Source organism: Oncorhynchus keta, chromosome 6 (assembly GCF_023373465.1).
Source record: "Oncorhynchus keta strain PuntledgeMale-10-30-2019 chromosome 6, Oket_V2, whole genome shotgun sequence".
NCBI lineage: Eukaryota > Metazoa > Chordata > Actinopteri > Salmoniformes > Salmonidae > Oncorhynchus > Oncorhynchus keta.
In genome coordinates, this window is record NC_068426.1 from 42,313,697 (window position 1) to 42,335,784 (window position 22,088).

Consider the following 22,088-nt stretch of genomic DNA (forward strand, 5'->3'; position numbering starts at 1 on the left):
ATATCGCACTTCATGTTTGCGTTTCCGTTATTTTGGCAGTTACCCGTATATCTGTAGTGTAGAATATACTGTTTTAATTTTTTCTTATCTTCCACTAGCTTAGTGGAAAAGTTTGGTAACAGAATGATGGCACATTCTTACAAAATTTAGCATCTGCGCTGTTCTTCAAGTAAATGTGTTTTTGTTTAATTTGCAGTATAAATGTTTTTTTTAAACTTGGCAATCATTGATTTTTGTTTGACATACATTTTAATGTGAAAAATCTTAGTCTCATCATCACTCTGTTACCGTGGAATATGCCGGTATAGGATTAGAGAGGGTAACAGAGTTAGATACAGCCCAGTAAGCAAAATAAGCAAACTTTACACACAACTTAACTCGGTAAAGTTATTTATGCATTGAGAAAAGGTTTCAGCACATACCATTTGCAGGCAGAAGGCACAAACATGACTTAGGGGTTAAACAAGTTGAGCCAGGAGAGAGTTGGAGTTGCCAATCCACACCCTTTACTGTATCAATGAAGGAGGCTACATTAGTGAACATGTGGTCACCACATATCCCAGTCCTTAAATCAGGGTATTTATTATTTTTTTCCAGAGACAACAAAAACCCTGTAAATACAGTGCCTTACTTTGAAAAACAATTCTGACCCAGTCAATTTGAAAAACCTCCGAAATCCACATATTTCCCTGACTGACACTGGGTGTCCCAGGTGAGGTGCAGAATGGAGAGCACCTGAGCAGGTGTAAATCACATTTAGGTTATATTTTCAACAGCAAATACTAAGAACTCGAGGCCCCAAGTGTGTAGCCTGCATTTTTCTGTAAAATTGGACAGTGTAAGTAATATCTCTGCTGAGACAACATTAAAGGGATAATTCACACGTTTTAGCTTATTAAAGGGATAGTTCGCACGTTTTAGCTTATTTTCAACTTACCTAGGGTGTCCCAAGTTCAGGTAAGTCAAAAATAAGCTAAAACGTAAAAACCATCCGAATAACAATTTGTATTTATTTATTTATTTAACTAGGCATGTCAGTTAAGAACAAATTCTTACTTACAATGATGGCCTACCCCAGTCAAACCCGGACGACGCTGAGCCAATTATGCCGCCCTCCGTGACTCCCATCACGGCCGGATGTGATAGAGCCTGGATTCAAACCAGGGACTGGAGTGACGCCTCTTGCACTGAGATGCAGTGCCTTAGACCGCTGCGCCACTAGGCAGTCGTATAAAATGACAGCTGTTTGTCGGCATTTTGAAACATTACCCCTTTATGCTGACCTTGCCATAACTGCATAATGAATATATAAATAAACAATATACTGCAGAACCACAGTCATGCACAGTGGTATCAGGAGAGTATATTCACTTGGGGGCGGAGTTCTGACCACAGTTATGCACAGTGGTATCAGGAGAGTATATTCACTTGGGGGCGGAGTTCTGACCACAGTCATGCACAGTGGTATCAGGAGAGTATATTCACTTGGGGGCGGAGTTCTGACCACAGTTATGCGCGCGGAAATGGAACAATTTGCATTTTTCTCTCTATATGTATTCTGACATTGAACTTAAAGGGATACTTCGGTATTTTGGCAATGGTGCAGTTTCAAGGAAGTTACTAACTAGCATTAGCGCAATGACTGGAAGTCTATAGGTATCTGCTAGCATGCTAGTAGATACCCATATACTGTACTTCTAGTCATTGCAATAAAACGAGTTTGTTTTGGCTCACAAAATGACCTCTAACTTCTGTACTAGACACAGAGTTCATCTGACTCTGGGCAAGTAGATAATCCCGAGGTATCCCCTTAAGTATGAGAATAGCATGCTATTCACCTGCTATTCGTTCAGGGCGCAGATCTAAGAAATTAAGGTGTATGTCTACAGATACGCCATATTCTGAGCTTAACTTAACTCAACTCATAATTTCACCACCTTTATGCGGGAGGAAACCATGAATAAGGTCGAGCAAAGCTGCCTGTTCCAAGTGGAAAAAGCATTTACTTTCTTTCTGCGAATGAAATAACAGCATTCTCCATGCACTGTAATTTAGAAATTGATAAGAGCTATTGATCAGAGGTAAGTAAATGAGTTAACCATTTGGATAAGGGGATTGTAAATATAAATTACACTTGTTTTAGATCTATATTATCTTATTATGATCGCTGGAGACAAATGGGGAAACCAGTCATGGCAGCAAACTGAAGCATATCAACTTTCACATAGTGAAGTTTATAAAATGATGGCCTTATAACTTGCAGGAATTAAGTATAGAGACCCAAGCTTTAGTATAGGTTTTTATAGCCAATGAGCAAAAGACAGTATAGCACCCAACCTACCGAATTGGTTTATGATTCTAGTTTTAATATCTTTGCTGGCGCTTTTCTACGTTTTGGTTTACGATTTGTATCGGGTTAAATATTGTGTGTATATATATGTGTGCATATCATACTAAGCCTAATTTTATGTTGCTACTTTTAAATGCGAATTCAATCACCAATGGGGATGAAGAAAGGCCGTACATACTTATTGACTTGCTACAGAGTGTATTCAGCTTCTCGTTGTGGAGAGAACAATTGGGAACCATCATCCAAAATACCCACATCTAACTGTCAATTTCTTTCCTCTGTCACGTCCGTGTAGTCCGTGTAGTTGTTCCTGGGGGTCGCGAGCATTAGTGGATTATATTAGGCTAACACTGTGCCATAATTTGGAACATTTGAATCAGTATGGAACTCAGGCCACTCGTAGCAGGTTAAACCTGTAGCCTGGTGCACGGTCTACCATGACTGGACCATTGTCATACAGTTCCACGATTAGTGATGATAGTGTAGATATATAGGACTATTGTTCAACCCCTATTCTACACTTTTTTTTTTTTTACACCTTCCAATATTTCATGGGTTAAACTTAAATTTTCACGATGAATCAAACCACTATTTTTTTTATCCATCAATATACAGTGCATTCAGAAAGTATTCAGACTCCTGGGCAATTTACACATTTTGTTACAGCCTTATTCTAAAATGGATTAAATACAAATTTTCGCTGATCAATCTTTAGTTAGATTTTTAAAAATCTTTATTTAACTAGGCAAGTCAGTTAAGAACACATTCTTAATTTCAATTACGGACTAGGAACGGTGGCCTGAATGCCAAGTGTCACGTCTGGAGGAAACCTGGCACCATCCCTACGGTGAAGCATGGTGGTGGCAGCATCATGCTGTCGGGATATTTTTCAACAGCAGGGACTGGGAGACTAGTCTGGATGGAGGGAAAGATGAACGGACCAAAGTAAAGAGATCCTTTATGAAAAGCTGCTCCAGAGCGCTCAGGACCTCAGACTGGGGGTGACGTTTCCCCTTCCAACAGGACAAAGGCCCTAAGAACACAGCCAAGGCAATGCTGTAGTGGCTTCGGGACAAGTCTCTGAAAGTCCTTGAGTGGCTCAGCCAGAGCCCGGACTTCTCTGGAGAAACCTGAAAATAGCTGTGCCTCAACACTCCCCATCCAGAGCTTGAGATGATCTACAGAGAACAAATGGGAGAAACTCCCCAAATACATGTGTGCCAAGCTTGTAGCGTCATACTCAAGAAAAGTCGAGTCTGTAATCGCTGCCAAAGGAGCTTCAACAAAGTACTGAGTAAAAGGTCTGAATGCTTATGTAAATGTGATATTTCAGGGTTTTTTTGTTGACATTTTGCAAAAATGTCTTAAAAACCTGTTTTTGCTTTGTCATTATTTATTTTACTAGGCAAGTCAGTTAAGAACAAAATCTTATTTTCAAAGACAGCCTGGTCTAGGAACAGTGGGTTAACTACCTTGTTCAGGGCAGAATGACAGATTTGTACCTTGTCAGTTCAGGGATTTGATCTTGCAACCTTTCGGTTACTAGTCCAACACTCTAACCACTAGGCTACGCTGCCGCCCCTTAAGGGGGTATTGTGTGTAGATCGTTTCATCCATTTTAGAATAAGGCTGTAATGTAACAAAATGTGGAAAAGATCGATGGGTCTGAATACTTTCCGAATGCACCGCATTTAGTGTGTAAAAGCTCTCCAAACCCTGTATTTTTTTTATGATTCATACATACTTTCTTAACCCAAAATGTGCCTAAATAAACTAGTTGGTCGACTAGTTGGTCCTGAAATAGACACGAATATGCATATCTTTAGATGGGTTTCATTCATTGATCCTTATATTCTGAACCCGTTCTAGTGAATGTTGTCAAAATGAAAGGTACACCGTATTTAAAGGTGTATGTATTCAGCACGCACCACGACTGCAAAGCCGTTACGCACCTGCATAAGTAAGTCTGAATACCAACTACTGAGAAGTGCGTAAGAAAGGCACTTAAAAAAAAACATAACAATATACAACATTTATCAAAACGTGTAAAGTTAAATTAGGAGAAAAAAAATCCATAGGAGTCAAACGTAAAAAAATATTTTTTTTAAAACAGATGGCAAATTTGAAAAATAATTTTGGTTTTCATTATTGATTCACGAACTAAACTTCAACAATTCAAAAACTATTATACTTTGGAAAATCAGCTAATCAATTACATTTTAAATGTTGCACCTTTTTCTTTGTTACTTAAAAAAAATGAAAGAATATGAAGAAGGAGAACCCATTTATCCGCTGTGGTGAATAATATATTTCCATATAATGGTTTATGTTCGTTTTGGCTTTGGTCTGGACACGTGGAAACATGAAAACAACTGCCTCTTGGTCAATCTGAAATTACAGTGCTTTAAAAGAATAGCTTTATGTCTCTGAACAGCGTCACAGTTGCTAGTCTTTGTGTGTGTATTTGCGTGCGTGGGTGTCCCTGGGCAGACAGCGTGCTAGTGGGAGTAACCATCCTCATCCTCGACCTCTTTCTGAGTCTACCTGGTGTGGTCCTGTACCCACTGGCAGAGCCTATGGCAGTAAGCGGGTGGGCTGACGGTTGAGAAGGCCTGCCCTGGGTGCCGCAGTCTCTTCCACCAATGCTCCAGCCTCTTCTTGAAGCTGTAGACAGTGAAGATGTCGATGATGCCCACAAAGTAGCGATGCTCCGGTCCGTCGATGACGTGCAGCGGGTTTCTGAAGTTGGGCAGCAGCCGGCGGTTCTGGGCCTGGAAGTCTTGCAGTTCCAACGAATCCGTGACCGTTCCCACCGGCTGCTCAGTACAGGGTCTCCCGGAAGGGGCACTGCCCAGGTCACTTCCTACCCGTGACTCAGTAACGCTGCAACTTCCTGTCCCGCCGTCCATCTCTGATACCAACAGGGCGGAATCTTCCTCTGGGACCGCCCCCGGAACAGTGGGCATGCCCGCATGGGTGGGGCTTGAGCATGTGATCACTGACCTGAGAGGTTAAAGCGGAGAGGGGGTACCCAGAGTTATTAGAGACAACATGGCCACCTGAAAGGTTAAAGAGGAGAAGGTAACAGATATAGAAATAGGGCACACTTATCTTTGCAATGAACACTTATGTGATAGCATGGGCAGTGCCATTGAGGGCTATCTTTATTAAAAATAGGCAGTTCCATTTTCTTCCACTCAATGGCGCTACCAATGTTAAAACAGGCTTTGTGGCAAGTAAAGCCTCTATCCATCTCTATGAAGGGTAACAAAGTTATTAGAGCCAGCATGTCTACCTGAGAGGTTAAAGAGGGGAGGGTAAGAGCCAAGAGTGAGGCAGCATGGCCAACCTAAAAAATACCACAGTTGACTGATTTTAGAGTAGACAAATACTAGATAGTTGCTCGTGGTGGTTATGCATGTTATTGTATAGCCAAGAAGTATATTTGTGGTAACTACATGCCTGGAAGTCATTGGTTTTGTCCTGAAGAAAGACCAGGACCTGGGGAAAATATTGATCTCGACATTACACCACTTTTGAGGCCTGAATATGTCACTAAAACATAAAGAATCAAAGACAGAAAAAAAAGAATACAAGAAGGGGGATTAAAAAAAATAAAAATCCCACCCACTTTTTAGTGCGCATGATAAGGTTGGCGAAGGACAGGCACTGGTGGCGTTCATCCTGGTGCAGGGGCTGATGAGCCACCAGGAGGCTGTAGTCCAGCACGTTGAGTCTCTGCAGGAACGACGTGTCAATCTCCACCTGCCGGAGCAGCCATGGACGGTGCTGGTCTATCAACACAAGCACATATATTGCAAAACTGGTTAGGACTCTATAACTGTATGCACCACTTACTGCCCCGTTACAGTGTCATTACCAGTGCCGCCCGTCATTTTGAGCCCCACCTTTTTTTTGGGGGGGGGGGTGCTTGTTTTGCAGGTTATTTTGGCATTATACGTGTTACATATCAGTTTGCAAACAATGTAAAAAAATATATATATAATAATCATTGAGTCAATAAAACCACATTTTGGGGTGGCAGGTAGCCTAGTGGTTACAGTGTTGGGCCAGTAACCGAAAGGTTGCTGAATCAAATCCCCGAGCTGACAAGGTAAAAATCTGTTGTTCTGGCCCCTAGGCATTTAAAAAAAACATTGGTCAACATACATTCTTTTCAAGGGTGACTTTCAGTAAAATACAAACATGGTCTTTTTTTTGCTTTCTTGAGTAAGGCAACTCCAAAATGCAGGTGTTTCAACCTAGCTCAATGCTTTCTGTCACTCATTGGGACACTACGTCAAATCTAAGGGTAGAGCTCAAAAATTTGATTGGACTCATGTCAACATCATACTTTCAAAATCTTAGCTAGCTACATAAACATTACACAAAAAGTTGGAAATCGCAAATTCAACAGTGAGTGGTTTGGAAGGAATCTGTGGCTAACTGCAAGCATTGCAAAGCAATCACTAGCCTGCTATTCAGTGGAATAGTGTGTGGTCCCAAGTCTGGGTTTAAGAGTCTCTTCCAACGCTGTCAATCCAACATGACTTCTGTCGCGCTCAAAACAACTGGAAACTCGGAATTGGGAAATCTGACTTCAGTGAGTTAAAGACAACTGAGAACTCGGGGAAAAAACAGGCTCCTACTGGGAAAATACATCCAACTCGGAATTGTAAATCGGTAATTCGGGCCTCATTCTAGAGCTACGACCAGAAGATCCCTGACGTCATCATGATTCAAGCTTGTTTTTTATTTATTTCCCAGTTGTCTTGAAAGCACCATAAATCCAGAGAATGACAGACTTTGATGACAAAAATGTTCCACTAAACAAAAACGCTGTGCAAACTTTCTGTTCAAGTGAGCACAACACACAACAAAGTGTGTCCAAAAATGTATTGTATGCTGCTGCATAAATGATGTAATATTCCAGGGAGATATGTATACTGTAGCTAAGAAAGTAATACTAAGTGTGTGTTGTGTAGTAAGATGTTAGTAGCCAATGTGCCTCACCCTAATAAGTTGGTCCCTTTTCCCCTCTTAATTTTGCCTACAATTTCAGACTTGCACATGTAGCCTATAGTCTGTTTTAGAGAAATGTAATCATTGAATATTGTAAGAGCTTTCATTGTCTGCTTATATGGCACCTTTAGTTATTCTATGGTTCTGACTTGGTGTACAGGGAGAATGCTGTAAGAACGGCCCATGTTCTGAATTCTGCCGCTGTACATTTCAAAAGTGCTGAACAAATAGTTATATTGTCAGTCCTACCTCACTCATTAATGTCTAAATCGAAATTGCCTCTTATCTGCTCGTCGTCCCCTTATGCCATAGTTTGTAGATCTCAATTGTCAGTAGAAACCACATTTGTTTAACCAAGTCAAGCCATATCTGCTATGTTTTTTTTTTAAGGCAATAAATGTGGCTGAATGAACTGTTTCGCTGCCAGACAAGGCTCTGCTGATTGTCTGCCAGTTGTAGCAATGGTAAGTTGTTGGGACTGCTATTGGGACAGCTTTATGTAGACCCTAAAAGTTTGTGGGCATCGTTGGTCACCGTTATAGTGCAATTCATGTGTTGTTTAGTGTTGTGAAGTGTATTTGCTGGCATGCATCCCCTCAAAAAGTTTTTGGGTTTGCCCCACCAAGATTTACATGCTAAAAATAGCCAAATTGGCTTACCTCAATTACTAAAACAAGGTAAGGTATTTCCTTTCATTGTAATCAGTCCTCACGAATAACATATCTCATTCTGTAACATACTATGACAGGATTCGTTACCCAGAGTGATGTACTGGCCCTCGAAGTTCAAGTCCTTGAGAACAACGATAACCTGACTTCCCTCTGGAGCTGGGTCTGTCCACCGGCTCACCTCACAGCCCTTGATGTCATACCTGAAACAACAGGCTTCAAAGTCAGTTTAACAGTGTTGTTACCACAGTGCCTGTAATACATTTCTCACACCAGACTGTTTTGTTTTACTCTGAAACAGGCTTTACCTGGCATTGATTCGATCGTCAGGGTAAAAAACACTCTGCATTACAATAAAGTACTTCTGTGGAAAAAAAGGTAAGACAAGGCATGAACAAACTAAGTTATAGCTAATAAATAATGATAATAAACTATTTTGCTATGAATAACAATCCATAATCAGTCAGTACCTTCCTCCTATGTGGAATTTTGATCCTGTGGACACCTTGAAAGCAAATAAAATGTAAACTTCAGTCAACTACAAACATCTTCCATGGTCCAGCAGGCCAAATTTCACATATTTGTCCACTTTGCAGTGGCAAAGACTAATAAAAGGGGGTAAAAGGCCATGCTTGGTAGCATCCACCTTAATGTAGAAGTGTTTGGAAACATATTTATATTCTTATTTACAATAAAAAGTTCATCCAAAATGACACAATACAAAATGTACCATTGATTTTCATTGAGCAGAAAATAATCTGAAACACAACCAAAACAAACAGCAAATGTATTCAACACGTTTGTAGAGTCACACGCTTGATGTTGTCATGGTGTGCTCGGACTATGGTAATATTGTAGAATAATAGTGAAGACATCAAAACGATGAAATAACACATATGGAATGATGTAGTAACCAAACAAGTATATTTTATATTTGAGATTCTTCAAAGGAGCCACCCTTTGCCTTGATGACAGCTTTGCACACTCTTGGAATTCTCTCAACCTGCTTCACCTGGAATGCTTTTCCAACAGTCTTGAAGGAGTTCCCAAATATGCTGAGCACTTGTTGGCTGCTTTCACTCTGCGGTCCAACTCATCCCAAACATCTCAATTTGGTTGAGGCCGGGGGATTTGGGAGGCCAGGTCATCTGATGCAGTACACCATCACTCTCCTTCTTGGTCAAATAGCCCTTACACTGCCTGGAGGTGTGTTGGGTCATTGTCCTGTTGAAAAACAAATGCTCGTCCCACTAAGCCCAAACCAGATGGGATGGCGTATCACTGCAGAATGCTGTGGTTGCCATGCTGGTTAAGTGTCCCTTGAATTCTAAATAAATCACAGACAGTGTCACCAGCAAAGCACCCCCACACCATCACACTTCCTCCTCCATGCTTTACTGTTGGAAATAGACATGCGAAGATCATCCGTTCACCCACACACAAAGACACGGCGGTTGGAACCAAAATCTCCAATTTGGACTCCAGACCAAAGGACTAAATTCCACCGGTCTAACATCCATTGCTTGTGTTTCTTGGCCCAAGCAAATATCTTATTATGCCAAGTGTGCAAAGCTGTTGTAATGAACGAGGAGAGACAGAGAGCTGGTTTCAAGCGCAGGGCGAAGCAGGTGTTTATTGTACAGGACCACAGGAGGAGGCAGATAGCTGGGTCCAGGAGGAGGCAGATAGCTGGGTCCAGGGGCAGGCAGAAGGTCACACACAGGGGGTCCAAAAGGGCAACAGTACAGGCAGGGAAAAGGCTCGTAACGTTGTCCGGGAGATCAGGCAATAGGTAGATAACAGCAAATCCTATAGGCTAAAGTACAGGCATGGAGGCAGGCAAAAACTATCATACACGGCAGGAGTAAATCACAGGGAAACACAGCGCTCTGCAAGACGTGTGTCACAAAACAAACAATACCTCACAGTGATGGGGTGCAAAGAACTGAACTAAATAGTGTGATAATGACATACAGGTGTGTGAACAGGTGATTATAATTCAGGTGATTGGGATCTGGAGAGTGAGCTGCTTTCAGGGGATCTACGTGTTTGAGGGTGTGAGTTGGAAGCAGACGTGACAGCTGTCATCGAGGTAAAGGGTGGTTACTTTGAAGAATCTCAAATATAAAATAGAGTTTCATTTGTTTAACACTTTTTTGGTTACTACATGATTCCATATGTGTTATTTCATAGTTTTGACATCTTCACTATTATTCTAAAATGTAGAAAATAGTGAAAATGAAGAAAAACCCTTGAATGAGTAGGTGTTTCTAAACTTTTGACCGGTAGTATAAGTGAATTTGTTCCTTCTGTAGCACAGTTGGTAGAGCATGGCGCTTGTAACGCCAGGGTAGTGGGTTCAATTCCCGGGACCACCCATACGTAGAATGTATGCACACATGACTGTAAGTCACTTTGGATAAAAGCGTCTGCTAAATGGCATATATTATTATTATATATTATTACCGTCAATTTCAAATTGACCCCAGCTCTGGAATAAAACAAATGAAAAAAACTGTTGTCATTTTTAGCAGACACTTATCCAGAGTGACTTACAGGAGCAATTTGGGTTAATTGCCTTGCTCAAGGGCACATCGGCAGATAGCTAGCTGCTGCCTATGATTTTGCCATCATTAAATCGGATGGCAAAAATGAACCAAATCCCATTGGTTATAAATGAGACCCCTCCCCCAATAGAATGTTCCATTGTTGTTTGATACAGTCATTTACGATGAGCATGTGAGCATTCCAACTTGTTTCAACATTCCTTTATCAGCCTGCAAACCTTCTATTGCTTAGACTCACATACAACATGCTGATTACATGCAATCAGTTACTCCCCAGCCCTGTCAATGTCACATCCTGACCATAGAGAGCCTTTATTTTCTATGGTGGCGTAGGTCAGGGCGTGACTGAGGGGTCAGTCTAGTTTATTATTTCTATGCGGGTTTCTAGTTTTGGTGATTTTGTATGATTCCCAATTAGAGGCAGCTGTTAATCGTTGTCCCTAATTGGGGATCATATTTAAGTAGTGTTTGTGGGATGTTGTTTTGAGTTAGTGCATGTAGCACCTCTGTAGTCACGGTTCGTTGTTCGTTTATTGTTTTGTTTTGCTAAGTTTCACTTTTAATAAATGATGTGGAACTCAACCTCAGCTGTGCCTTGGTCCGTCTCTACACACGAACGTGACAGTCAATCAAGTTAGAGTAGCTAGCTACTCTAACTATCTTAGCTGGCTACTCTAACTATCTTAGCTGGCTACTCTAACTATCTTAGCTGGCTACTCTAACTATCTTAGCTGGCTACTCTAACTATCTTAGCTGGCTACTCTAACTATCTTAGCTGGCTACTCTAACTATCTTAGCTGGCTACTCTAACTATCTTAGCTGGCTACTTTAACTATCTTAGCTAGCTACTTTAACTATCTTAGCTGGCTACTCTAACTATCTTAGCTGGCTACTCTAACTATCTTAGCTGGCTACTCTAACTATCTTAGCTAGCTACTTTAACTATCTTAGCTAGCTACTTTAACTATCTTAGCTGGCTACTCTAACTATCTTAGCTGGCTACTCTAACTATCTTAGCTGGCTACTCTAACTATCTTAGCTGGCTACTCTAACTATCTTAGCTGGCTACTCTAACTATCTTAGCTGGCTACGATCTTAACTATCTTAGCTGGCTACTCTACTATCTATCTTAGCTGGCTACTCTAACTATCTTAGCTGGCTACTCTAACGATCTTAGCTGGCTACTCTAACTATCTTAGCTGGCTACTCTAACTATCTTAGCTGGCTACTCTAACTATCTTAGCTAGCTATCTTCTAACTATCTTAGCTACTTTAACTATCTTGGCTACTTTAACTATCTTAGCTGGCTACTCTAACTATCTTAGCTGGCTACTCTAACTATCTTAGCTGGCTACTCTAACTATCTACTCTAACTATCTTAGCTGGCTACTCTAACTATCTTAGCTGGCTCTAACTATCTTAGCTGGCTACTCTAACTATCTTAGCTGGCTACTCTAACTATCTTAGCTGGCTACTCTAACTATCTTAGCTAGCTACTTTAACTATCTTAGCTGGCTAACTATCTTAGCTTTAACTATCTTAGCTGGCTACTCTAACTATCTTAGCTGGCTACTCTAACTATCTTAGCTGGCTACTCTAACTATCTTAGCTGGCTACTCTAACTATCTTAGCTGGCTACTCTAACTATCTTAGCTGGCTACTCTAACTAGCTTTAACTATCTTAGCTGGCTACTCTAACTATCTTAGCTGCTACTCTAACTATCTTAGCTGGCTACTCTAACTATCTTAGCTGGCTACTCTAACTATCTTAGCTGGCTACTCTAACTATCTTAGCTGGCTACTCTAACTATCTTAGCTGGCTACTCTAACTATCTTAGCTGGCTACTCTAACTATCTTAGCTGGCTACTCTAACTATCTTAGCTGGCTACTCTAACTATCTTAGCTAGCTACTCTAACTATCTTAGCTAGCTACTCTAACTATCTTAGCTAGCTACTCTAACTATCTTAGCTAGCTACTCTAACTATCTTAGCTAGCTACTCTAACTATATTAGCTAGCTAATCTAACTATCTTAGCTGGCTACTCTAACTATCTTAGCTGGCTACTCTAACTATCTTAGCTGGCTACTCTAACTATCTTAGCTGGCTACTCTAACTATCTTAGCTGGCTACTCTAACTATCTTAGCTGGCTACTCTAACTATCTTAGCTGGCTACTCTAACTATCTTAGCTAGCTACTCTAACTATCTTAGCTGGCTACTCTAACTATCTTAGCTGGCTACTCTAACTATCTTAGCTGGCTACTCTAACTATCTTAGCTGGCTACTCTAACTATCTTAGCTGGCTACTCTAACTATCTTAGCTAGCTACTCTAACTATCTTAGCTGGCTACTCTAACTATCTTAGCTGGCTACTCTAACTATCTTAGCTGGCTACTCTAACTATCTTAGCTGGCTACTCTAACTATCTTAGCTGGCTACTCTAACTATCTTAGCTGGCTACTCTAACTATCTTAGCTGGCTACTCTAACTATCTTAGCTGGCATGCCTGCTGGCAAGATTGGTATACTTTAGAAAAGCAAGCAAAAACAAATGTACTGAATAAGACACTCTTTAACTCATATTTTAGCAGTGATGAAGAGAAGCATATTTAGTTTCTTTAAAAAATAACCACCAGTCAAGAGGATGCATAAAGGTCAAGAGGTATGCTTAGATAAATAGACATCTTTTTACAAAGAATTAAGATTATGGCTCTACGTTGCAGGAAAATAGTTGTTTCAGGTGTTTGAAAAAGGCTAAATTCTCACCCCAGTCATTCTAACATACTTGATGCCCCCTTAGATTTTTGGGGTGCATGCCACCCCTGCCAAAGTGAACACATTGTCCCACTGGCCAATGGACTATAAGATCAGAGTCCTGTGTCTTACCTAAGAACTTGACCAGCAGCGAATGAGGATACTTCTCGAGGTGCTCCATGTAGATTCTTAGGTTGGACAGGAGGAATTGCACCTCTCTCTTGTTCTGGGTCTTCAGAAAGAACCGCTTATCATTCCTGGATGAGAAAGAGAAAGGCAATGATTAGCACAGATAGTGAGTTATAACACAATCATAAACTCAGCAAAAAAAAGAAACGTCCTCTCTCTGTCAACTGCGTTTATTATCAAATCAAATGTATTTATATAGCCCTTCGTACATCAGCTGATATCTCAAAGTGCTGTACAGAAACCCAGCCTAAAACCCCAAACAGCAAGCAATGCAGGTGTAGAAGCACGGTGGCTAGGAAAAACTCCCTAGAAAGGCCAAAACCTAGGAAGAAACCTAGAGAGGAACCAGGCTATGTGGGGTGGCCAGTCCTCTTCTGGCTGTGCCGGGTGGCGATTATAACAGACCTCATTTTCAGCAAACTTATCATGTGTAAATATTTGTATGAACATAACAAGATTCAACAACTGAGACAAACACTGAACAAGTTCCACAGACATGTGACTAACAAAAATTGAATAATGTGTCCCTGAACAAAGGGGGGGGGGGGCAAAATCAAAAGTAACAGTCAGTATCTGGTGTGGCCACCAGCTGCATTAAGTATTGCAGTGCATCTCCTCTTCATGGACTGCAACATATTTGCCAGTTCTTGCTGTGAGATGTTACCCCACTCTTCCACCAAGGCACCTGCAAGTTCCCGGACATTTCTGGGGGGAATGGTCCAAGCCTTCACCCTCCGATCCAACAGGTCCCAGACGTGCTCAATGGGTTAAAGATCCGGGCTCTTCACTGGCCATGGCAGAACACTGACATTCCTGTCTTGCAGGAAATCACGCACAGAATGAGCAGTATGGCTAGTGGCATTGTCATGCTGGAGGGTCATGTCAGGATGAGCCTGCAGGAAGGGTACCACATGAGGGAGGAAGATGTCTTCCCTGTAACGCACAGTGTTGAGATTGCCTGCAATGACAACAAGCTCAGTCTGATGATGCTGTGACACACCGACCCAGACCATCACGGACCCTCCATCTCGATCCCGCTCCAGAGCACAGGCCTTGGTGTAACGCTCATTCCTTCGACGATAAACGCGAATCCGACCATCACCCCTGGTGAGACAAAACCGCGACTCGTCAGTGAAGAGCACTTTTTGCCAGTCATGTCTGGTCCAGCGACGGTGGGCTTGTGCCCATAGGCGACGTTGTTGCCGGTGATGTCTGGTGATGACCTGCCTTACAACATTTCCTACAAGCCCTCAGTTCAGCCTCTCTCAGCCTATTGCTGACAGTCTGAGCAGTGATGCAGGGATTCTGCGTTCCTGGTGTAACTCGGGCAGTTGTTGTTGCCATCCTGTACCTGTCCCTCAGGGGTGATGTTCGGATGTACCGATCCGGTGCAGGTGTTGTTCCACGTGGTCTGCCACTGCAAGGGCGATCTGCTGTCCGTACTGTCTCCCTGTAGCGCTGTCTTAGGCATCTCACAATACGGACATTGCAATTTATTGCCCTGGCCACATCTGCAGACCTCATGCCTCCTTGCAGCATGCCTAAAGCACGTTTACGCAGATGAGCAGGGACCCTGGGCATCTTTCTTTTGGTGTTCTTCAGAGTCAGTAGAAAGGCCTCTTTGGTGTCCTAAGTTTTCATAACTGTGACCTTAATTTCCTACTGTCTGTAAGCTGTTAGTGTCTTAATGACGTTCCACGGCTGCATGTTCCTTAATTGTTTATGGTTCCTTGAACAAGCAGTGTTTAAACCCTTTACAATGAAGATCTGTGAAGTTATTTGGATTTTTACGAATTATCTTTTAAAGACAGGGTCCTGAAAAAGGGACATTTCTTTTTTTGCTGAGTTTATATACGTGTGTGTGTGTGTGTGTGTGTGACCTTAATGTCGAAGTGCCTCGTGTGGTCTTTCCTAGTATGTTCTGTGTTTGAGCATATACTTTGGCCAGATAAGAGTAAGAAAGTATATTTCCTATATTTGCACTATATGTGAGAGAGAGATATACTCTAACAGCAAAGGGAAAGAACGAGAGGAGTAGAATATGCCTACGCACGTGAGAAAGAAGTCGGCCTTGCTTTTGGAGTTGCTGATGAACTGCAGGTAGGAACCGTCGTTGGAGAGAGAGTGCTGATACTCCTTTTCTGTCATCCCCAGGGAGCGACGCAAGCTGGCAAACACTGGCCCTGCAAACGTCTCCATTCTGAAGGCCTTCAGAGAGAGGGGGAGAGAAAGAGAGAGTTCTTATGAGTTCAAATCATATTGGCATCATCAAACAGTAGTAGATAGGTAAGAAACAGCAAAGGTCCAACGATTGATATTTGAAGACCTCCACAAGATATTTTAGCCAAACTAAATACCGGCTGTTTGCACAGACAAAATTGTTGTTCAATATTTTGTTTATCAATAGATTATTGTGTTTCTATGTCTGTCCATGACTTAGTATAGGCTCTGTGATTAAATAGGCTTGTGATGTTGCGCTGTTATCGAACAGCAGTACTGTAGCCTACGAATATGGTCAAATATCTTACATAAGCTACTGGTCAATTTACTGTGTTGGCAGAATGTAAAAAAAACAACAACAACAGTAATTTATGCTGTATCTGACAAAGGAATGGGACCGTTTCTGAAACAGGAAACAATGAAACATTGTTGTGGACCTGTCAGCAGATCAGTTGAATTCAACAATGTTTTGCATGGACTTTTGCCCTCCAACCGTAATATGCTGGACTGCCCATGAATTCTGAAACATTCTCTAGGCTACTCAAAACCAATTGAAATTCAAATTACAGTAGGCTACATACAGGAAAGTATTCGGACCCCTTGACTTTTTCCACATTTTGTTATGTTACAGCCTTTTGTTACGTTTTTCTAAAATGGTTTTAAATTCATAGTTTTCCCCCATCAATCTACACACAATACCCAATAATGACAAAGCGAAAACAGGTTTTTAGACATTTTTGCAAATCTATTAAAAATAAAAATCAGAAATACCTTATTTACACAAGTATTCAGGCCCTTTGCTATGAGACTTGAAATTTAGCTCAGGTGCATCCGGTTTCCATTGACCACCCGTGAGATGTTTCTACCACTTGATTGGAGTCCACCTGGTGGTAAATTCAATTGATTGGACATGATTTAAAAAGGCACACACGTGTCTTTGTTACGTCCCAGTGCATCAGAGAAAAGACCAAGCCATGAGGTCGAGGGAATTGCCCGTAGAGCTCTGAGACAGGAATGTGTCGAGGCACAGATCTGGGGAAGGCTACCAAAACATTTCTGCAGCATTGATGGTCCCCAAGAACACAGTGGTCTCCATCATTCTTAAATGGAAGATGTTTGGGACCGCCAAAACTCTTCCTAGAGCTGGCCCCCCGGCCAAACTGAGCAATCGAACATCTCTGGACACCATCATGCCTGATTGGTGGAGTGATGCAGAGATGGTTGTCCTTCTGAAAGGTTCTCCCATCTCCACAGAGGAACTCTAGAGCTCTGTCAGAGTGACCATCGGAGTCACCTCCCTGACCAAGGCCCTTCTCCACCCAGTTGCTCAGTTTGACCGGGCGGCCAGCTCTAGGAAGAGTCTTGGGTGGTTCCAAACTTCGTCCATTTAAGAATGTTTGAGGCCATTGTGTTCTTAGAGACCTTCAATGCTGTTTTGGTACCCTTTCCCAGATATGTGCCTCGACAGAATCCTGTCTCAAAGTTCTATGGACAATTCCTTCGACCTCATGGCTTGGTTTTTGCTCTGACGTGCACTGTCAACTGTGGGACCTTATATAGACAGGTGTTTATGCCTTTTCAAATCATGTCCAATCAATTGAATTTACATGTCTAATCAATTGAATTTGGACTCAAATCAACTTGTAGAAACATCTCAAGGATAATCAATGGAAAAAGAATGTACCTGAGCTCAATTTCGAGTCTCATAGCAAAGGGTCTGAAAACGTATGTAAATAAGGTATTTACATTTTTAATCTTAATAAATGTGCAAACATTTCTAAAAACCTGTTTTCACTTTGTCATTATGGGGTATTGTGTGTAGATTGCTGAGGAGTCTCCTTTTATTTAATCCATTTTAGAATAAGGCTGTAACATTACAAAATGTGGAAAAAGTCAAGGGGTCTGAATACACCGTACTTCAAAAGTAAAAGATAAACTGTCTTGATGCTCACCTATTAAATTCATCTGTAGGTTATAAACTGTGCTGCCTATGGGATCACATGCAGCAAAACTGGAAATAGGCCTAGATATTCTATATCTACATAGGCCCAATTAAATCAGAAACGCGCATGGTCATTTGTGGTAGGCTACTTCAGGAATATGAACCCATCACGGCCAGAAAACGTGAGGAATTTATTCTGTAATGGTTATGAAAATAAAATAAGCAGGAATTAGATTCCTATGTCTAATTATTTTAGATTCCAAAAATAAAACACGTGATTTTTGCCCTTCTCACTAACGGCAAATGGATGCATCTTAGTATGAATTTGTTTATGAATAAGCGTGTTATATCCTCCATTTGCACAAAATATTTAGGCCGACTTGCAATACAATACATCAACCAAAAGAAGATGTGCGTGCGCATGGTCTGAAGTTTGCGTGGCGGTCAAGTTCAGTTTTTATAAAAGCCAACTTTTGAGGTAACTGGCGCACACGCATTTTGTGGTATATTTTGTATGTACGCATGGTTTATAAATGAGGCCCCATGTCACTATAAGGAAAAACCTTGTTTGTTCACATCTTTTCGAAGACTGAGAATTTCCCGATTTGTACCTTTGGTGTTGCAACGGTGTTACATTTTTTAAAAATCAACATACCTTATGTATTTGAGTGACCTCCAATCTGTAGTCATCTTCCGACAATTCATCCTGTGATAAAAGAAGAAAAGGAATAATTACTATTTGTAAAATATACTAACTATGCAGTTATCTTTTTAGAAGGATGTGGGGAGAGTAAAGCAAGACACAATTCCAAGTGGTCTTACAATCACTGAATCAGATTCACTGAGCATACAAACATTAGAAACACATTCCAAACATTGAGTTGCACCCCCTTTTGCCCTCGGAACAGACTCAATTTGTCGGGGCATGGACTCTACAAGGTGTCGAAAGCAGTCAACAGGGATGGCGGCCTGTGTTGACTCCAATGCTTCGCACAGTTGTGTCAAGTTGTCTGGATGTCCTTTGGGTGGTGGACCATTCTTGATACACATGGGAAACTGTTAAGTGCGAAAAACACAAAAGACCATTAACAGCAATGACAGTCCACCAACAACAAACAATTACAGATCCCTTTTCTGTCGAACTCAACTGAACATTTCAGGAAATATAAACATGGCACCCCAGCCAAAAGTAGGCTAACATGCTACAAGAGGTGGATCAACGCTGAAGAATGGGTCTGATGGTGTGTGTGTGTGTGTGTGTGTGTGTGTGTGTGTGTGTGTGTGTGTGTGTGTGTGTGTGTGTGTGTGTGTGTGTGTGTGTGTGTGTGTGTGCGTGTGTGTGTGTGTGCGTGTGAATAACTCCCTTGTGACCTCTTATTCACCACCATAGGATCCGGCAGAGTAACCAAATACCGTTGGACAAAATAATGGTTGCTGCAAATTAGATCATGAATACACCTACATCAAATCCAATTTCCTTGGAATATAAAATGTAGTGTTTGTGTAATTTTCCACAATCCAAACAACCACGTTCCACTTGGCTCTAATATCAGCCTGTGTTCTGTATCCCTTCTCCTCTGTAGGGACAACAATGGGGTTGGTCAGACAACCCCGCATTGCCTAGGGAACATTGGGGAACATCTAGTACTGCGAGCAGAAGGCTAAACAAAGAGCAAGCCACTAATAGCCACCTCCCATAGCTCAGTCAAATACTCCGTTGCAAACTGGAAACTTACCCCCATTCCCTCTGCCCTTGATGCGGATGACTTTTATGGTCTGAGGCCACCAGATAGGAGTAAGCAATATGGTAATGTCTCAACACTTTCTCAGGTCCACAAGGGCACGTTATTAAAGGCAGATAGAAGGGAGCAGGTTTTCCCGTTTGGAATCCAAAGACTCCTCAATGATGTAAAGTCTAAATGGGGCTTAATGTCTTTAACAAAATGGTTGTTTCAGAGATCTTTTGACAGTGGAAAACAAATGAGGATGACAATAACAGGTTAGAATCCAGCCTTTGCCTGGGCCATGTTCATTCGGGCGCGCAACAGAAAACGGTGCAAAACGTGTTTCAAAAGAAAACACGGCTCTCTCTGAAGAGCTCCTTTTGTTCATGCCTCAGTCCCACTCTTGGCCTTCTCATGGCCCTCTTGGGGAACACGATAGGTGATGCAAATTAAGGAGGAATTGAGAGGCATCAGCCACCACGGTAAATGAAACCAGTTTTGCAACCAATCATTTTAAATGCTGGCAATGGCACATAATAGATGTCTGCATGATTGTTTGTTTGGTCCATTCAGTTAGCTTTAGACCACTATGTGATTGCACAAGCTAAAGATACTGCTCAATTCAAACTACTTATCCCTTGTAAAAAATCCTGCTCTGTGAGGTGTTTGAACCGCCTGTACCCCTGTGCAAGTTTGTACAGTAGCTGTTATTTCCATAGGACATTAAACACAGAGAGATGAACCAAAAACAAGCAAAGGAGGTGTGAAGGATGACAGTCTCTTGTTATGCCTTTGTTTTGAGTGTTTTATCCCCTACGTAACAAAAAAAAACAGGTGTGAACTTTTGCTTCATAAAATGCAAAGCATATTTACTTGCATCACATTTAATGACCTGTGGGTGCTCACCGGTGGTGGGTTGTCGATGGTGTTCTGCACGGCTGCAGAGAGGCCTTCCTTCATCATAGAGGTGAGGCTGTAGAAATCGTGCTGCTGGTCGATCTCAAACAGGCCCAGTAGCTTCCACTGCTGCCTCAGACCCCCCCACATCTTCCTCTTCACTGTACCAGTCCTCTGCCTGCCCTCCGCTGGACCCGCAGGCATCTCCATCTGGGGTGGGGATGACACACACACACACACACACACACACAGAGACACACACACACACACACACACACACACACACACACAGACACACACACACACAGACACACACACACACAGACACACACACACACACACACACACACACACACACACACACACACACACACACACACACACACACACACACACACACACACACACACACACACACACACACACACACACACACAAATGAGTACTCAATATCCAGCACTTGCAACCATCTCTGCAAAATGCCACATCAATAATAGGGCTGCTCCCCCCTCCGATTCCAATTGAGTGCCATAACAAAGCACATACGCCGGTAAGACCATGTAGGTTAGTCTTCCTATCGATTAACATGCGTGGTTGACAATAACAGTCGTGTCTTACCTAGACAGACCTGAGCTGCCTGAGGCATGCAGAAAGTGACCACGGCCACAAAGGTCCAATGGCTCTATCGGCCTCAGAGATTGGAACGTTTTTATTGGCCTGATATTGATTGTGGAACCAAACCAGCGACATCCATTGGACACCAGCAGCCTTTCCTAGGTTTGGAACAAGCGGCCGGGAGATAACTAAGGGCTATATAGGCTAGTCTCTCACTCTCTCCTTCGCCCACTTCTCCCACCAGTGATCACGGATAAACCCATAGAAATCCTATTCAATTACATGAGTTCATTCATTAGTATTCCGATTCCTAATTCTATGGATCAACCAGTATTTTCAAGTCCCTGGGGCCTAGATGTTGTTGTTACTCTCAATGCAGCAGGACAAGCCCTTCATTATCTATTCAAGGGGCTGTAACTAAAGAGGTCCTTGTTGTGGAGCATATATATATTAGTAACAGTTTCAATAGTAGTTTAATGTTAAACCATGATGAATCGAGGATAAACCATTGGTAAAACATGGGGAAGAAAATAGGTGGTTTTTCTCAACGTGTCAGAATCTTTGAATAAGGACTCCAATTTGAGAATCTGCACTGCTCCATTACTGACCGACTAACCAGTGGAATCGACTTGACACCACACCCGCAGCATAATAAAGTAGGGACTCTTTTGCCATATATAGGGTATACAATAAAATATAGGCTATATAACAGGCTATCCAATAAAAGGTTATTGCATGCGCATAACGGTAATATTGCCACTAACAATTCTGAAAACAATGTTGGGTAGATGGTTTGAATATGATCCTACGCCTGCTGACTAAATTACACTTTTCACACACAAATCGGATACATGTCGCCTATCCGGTGCCCTGTCGTTTTCATTGCGCCCGTGGAATACACATTCTGACGGTAAGTGTACAACGCGTAAAAGAACTACAGCAATCTACACCCATTTGGTCAAAACATATCCTAACAAAACAAGCAATATCCAAATAATATTTGCGTCAACATTAGTAGGCTAATATAGACCATAACACGAAGATACTTGCCTCAGTTTGGCTCATCGATGAGGCTAATTCAGGCCCTCCTGTGTCTGCTCTATAGTTCCCGAGATCAGCGCATTCCTCCGATTGACATTG

General features: G+C 41.9%; 1 protein-coding gene across 2 annotated transcripts; it reads right to left on the reverse strand.

Moving 5' to 3' along the window:
• Nucleotides 1-373: 373 nt before the first annotated feature.
• On the reverse strand, nt 374-20,548 carry LOC118385535 (phosphatidylinositol 4-phosphate 5-kinase-like protein 1). 2 transcript variants are annotated; one of them, XM_052521652.1, is made up of 9 exons: nt 20,343-20,548; nt 18,368-18,418; nt 15,604-15,758; nt 13,494-13,618; nt 8,511-8,545; nt 8,349-8,404; nt 8,131-8,243; nt 5,982-6,144; nt 374-5,353 (listed from the first exon to the last, which is right to left on the reverse strand). In XM_052521652.1, exons 1-9 carry the CDS (start codon nt 20,541-20,543, stop codon nt 4,891-4,893), a joined length of 1,362 nt encoding a protein of 453 aa, XP_052377612.1. In that variant the 5' UTR covers nt 20,544-20,548; the 3' UTR covers nt 374-4,890. The 2 variants fall into 2 exon arrangements, with proteins under 2 accessions (XP_052377612.1, XP_052377613.1); XM_052521653.1 differs by lacking the exon at nt 374-5,353 and adding an exon at nt 5,367-5,851.
• Between the last annotated feature and the right edge of the window lie 1,540 nt (nt 20,549-22,088).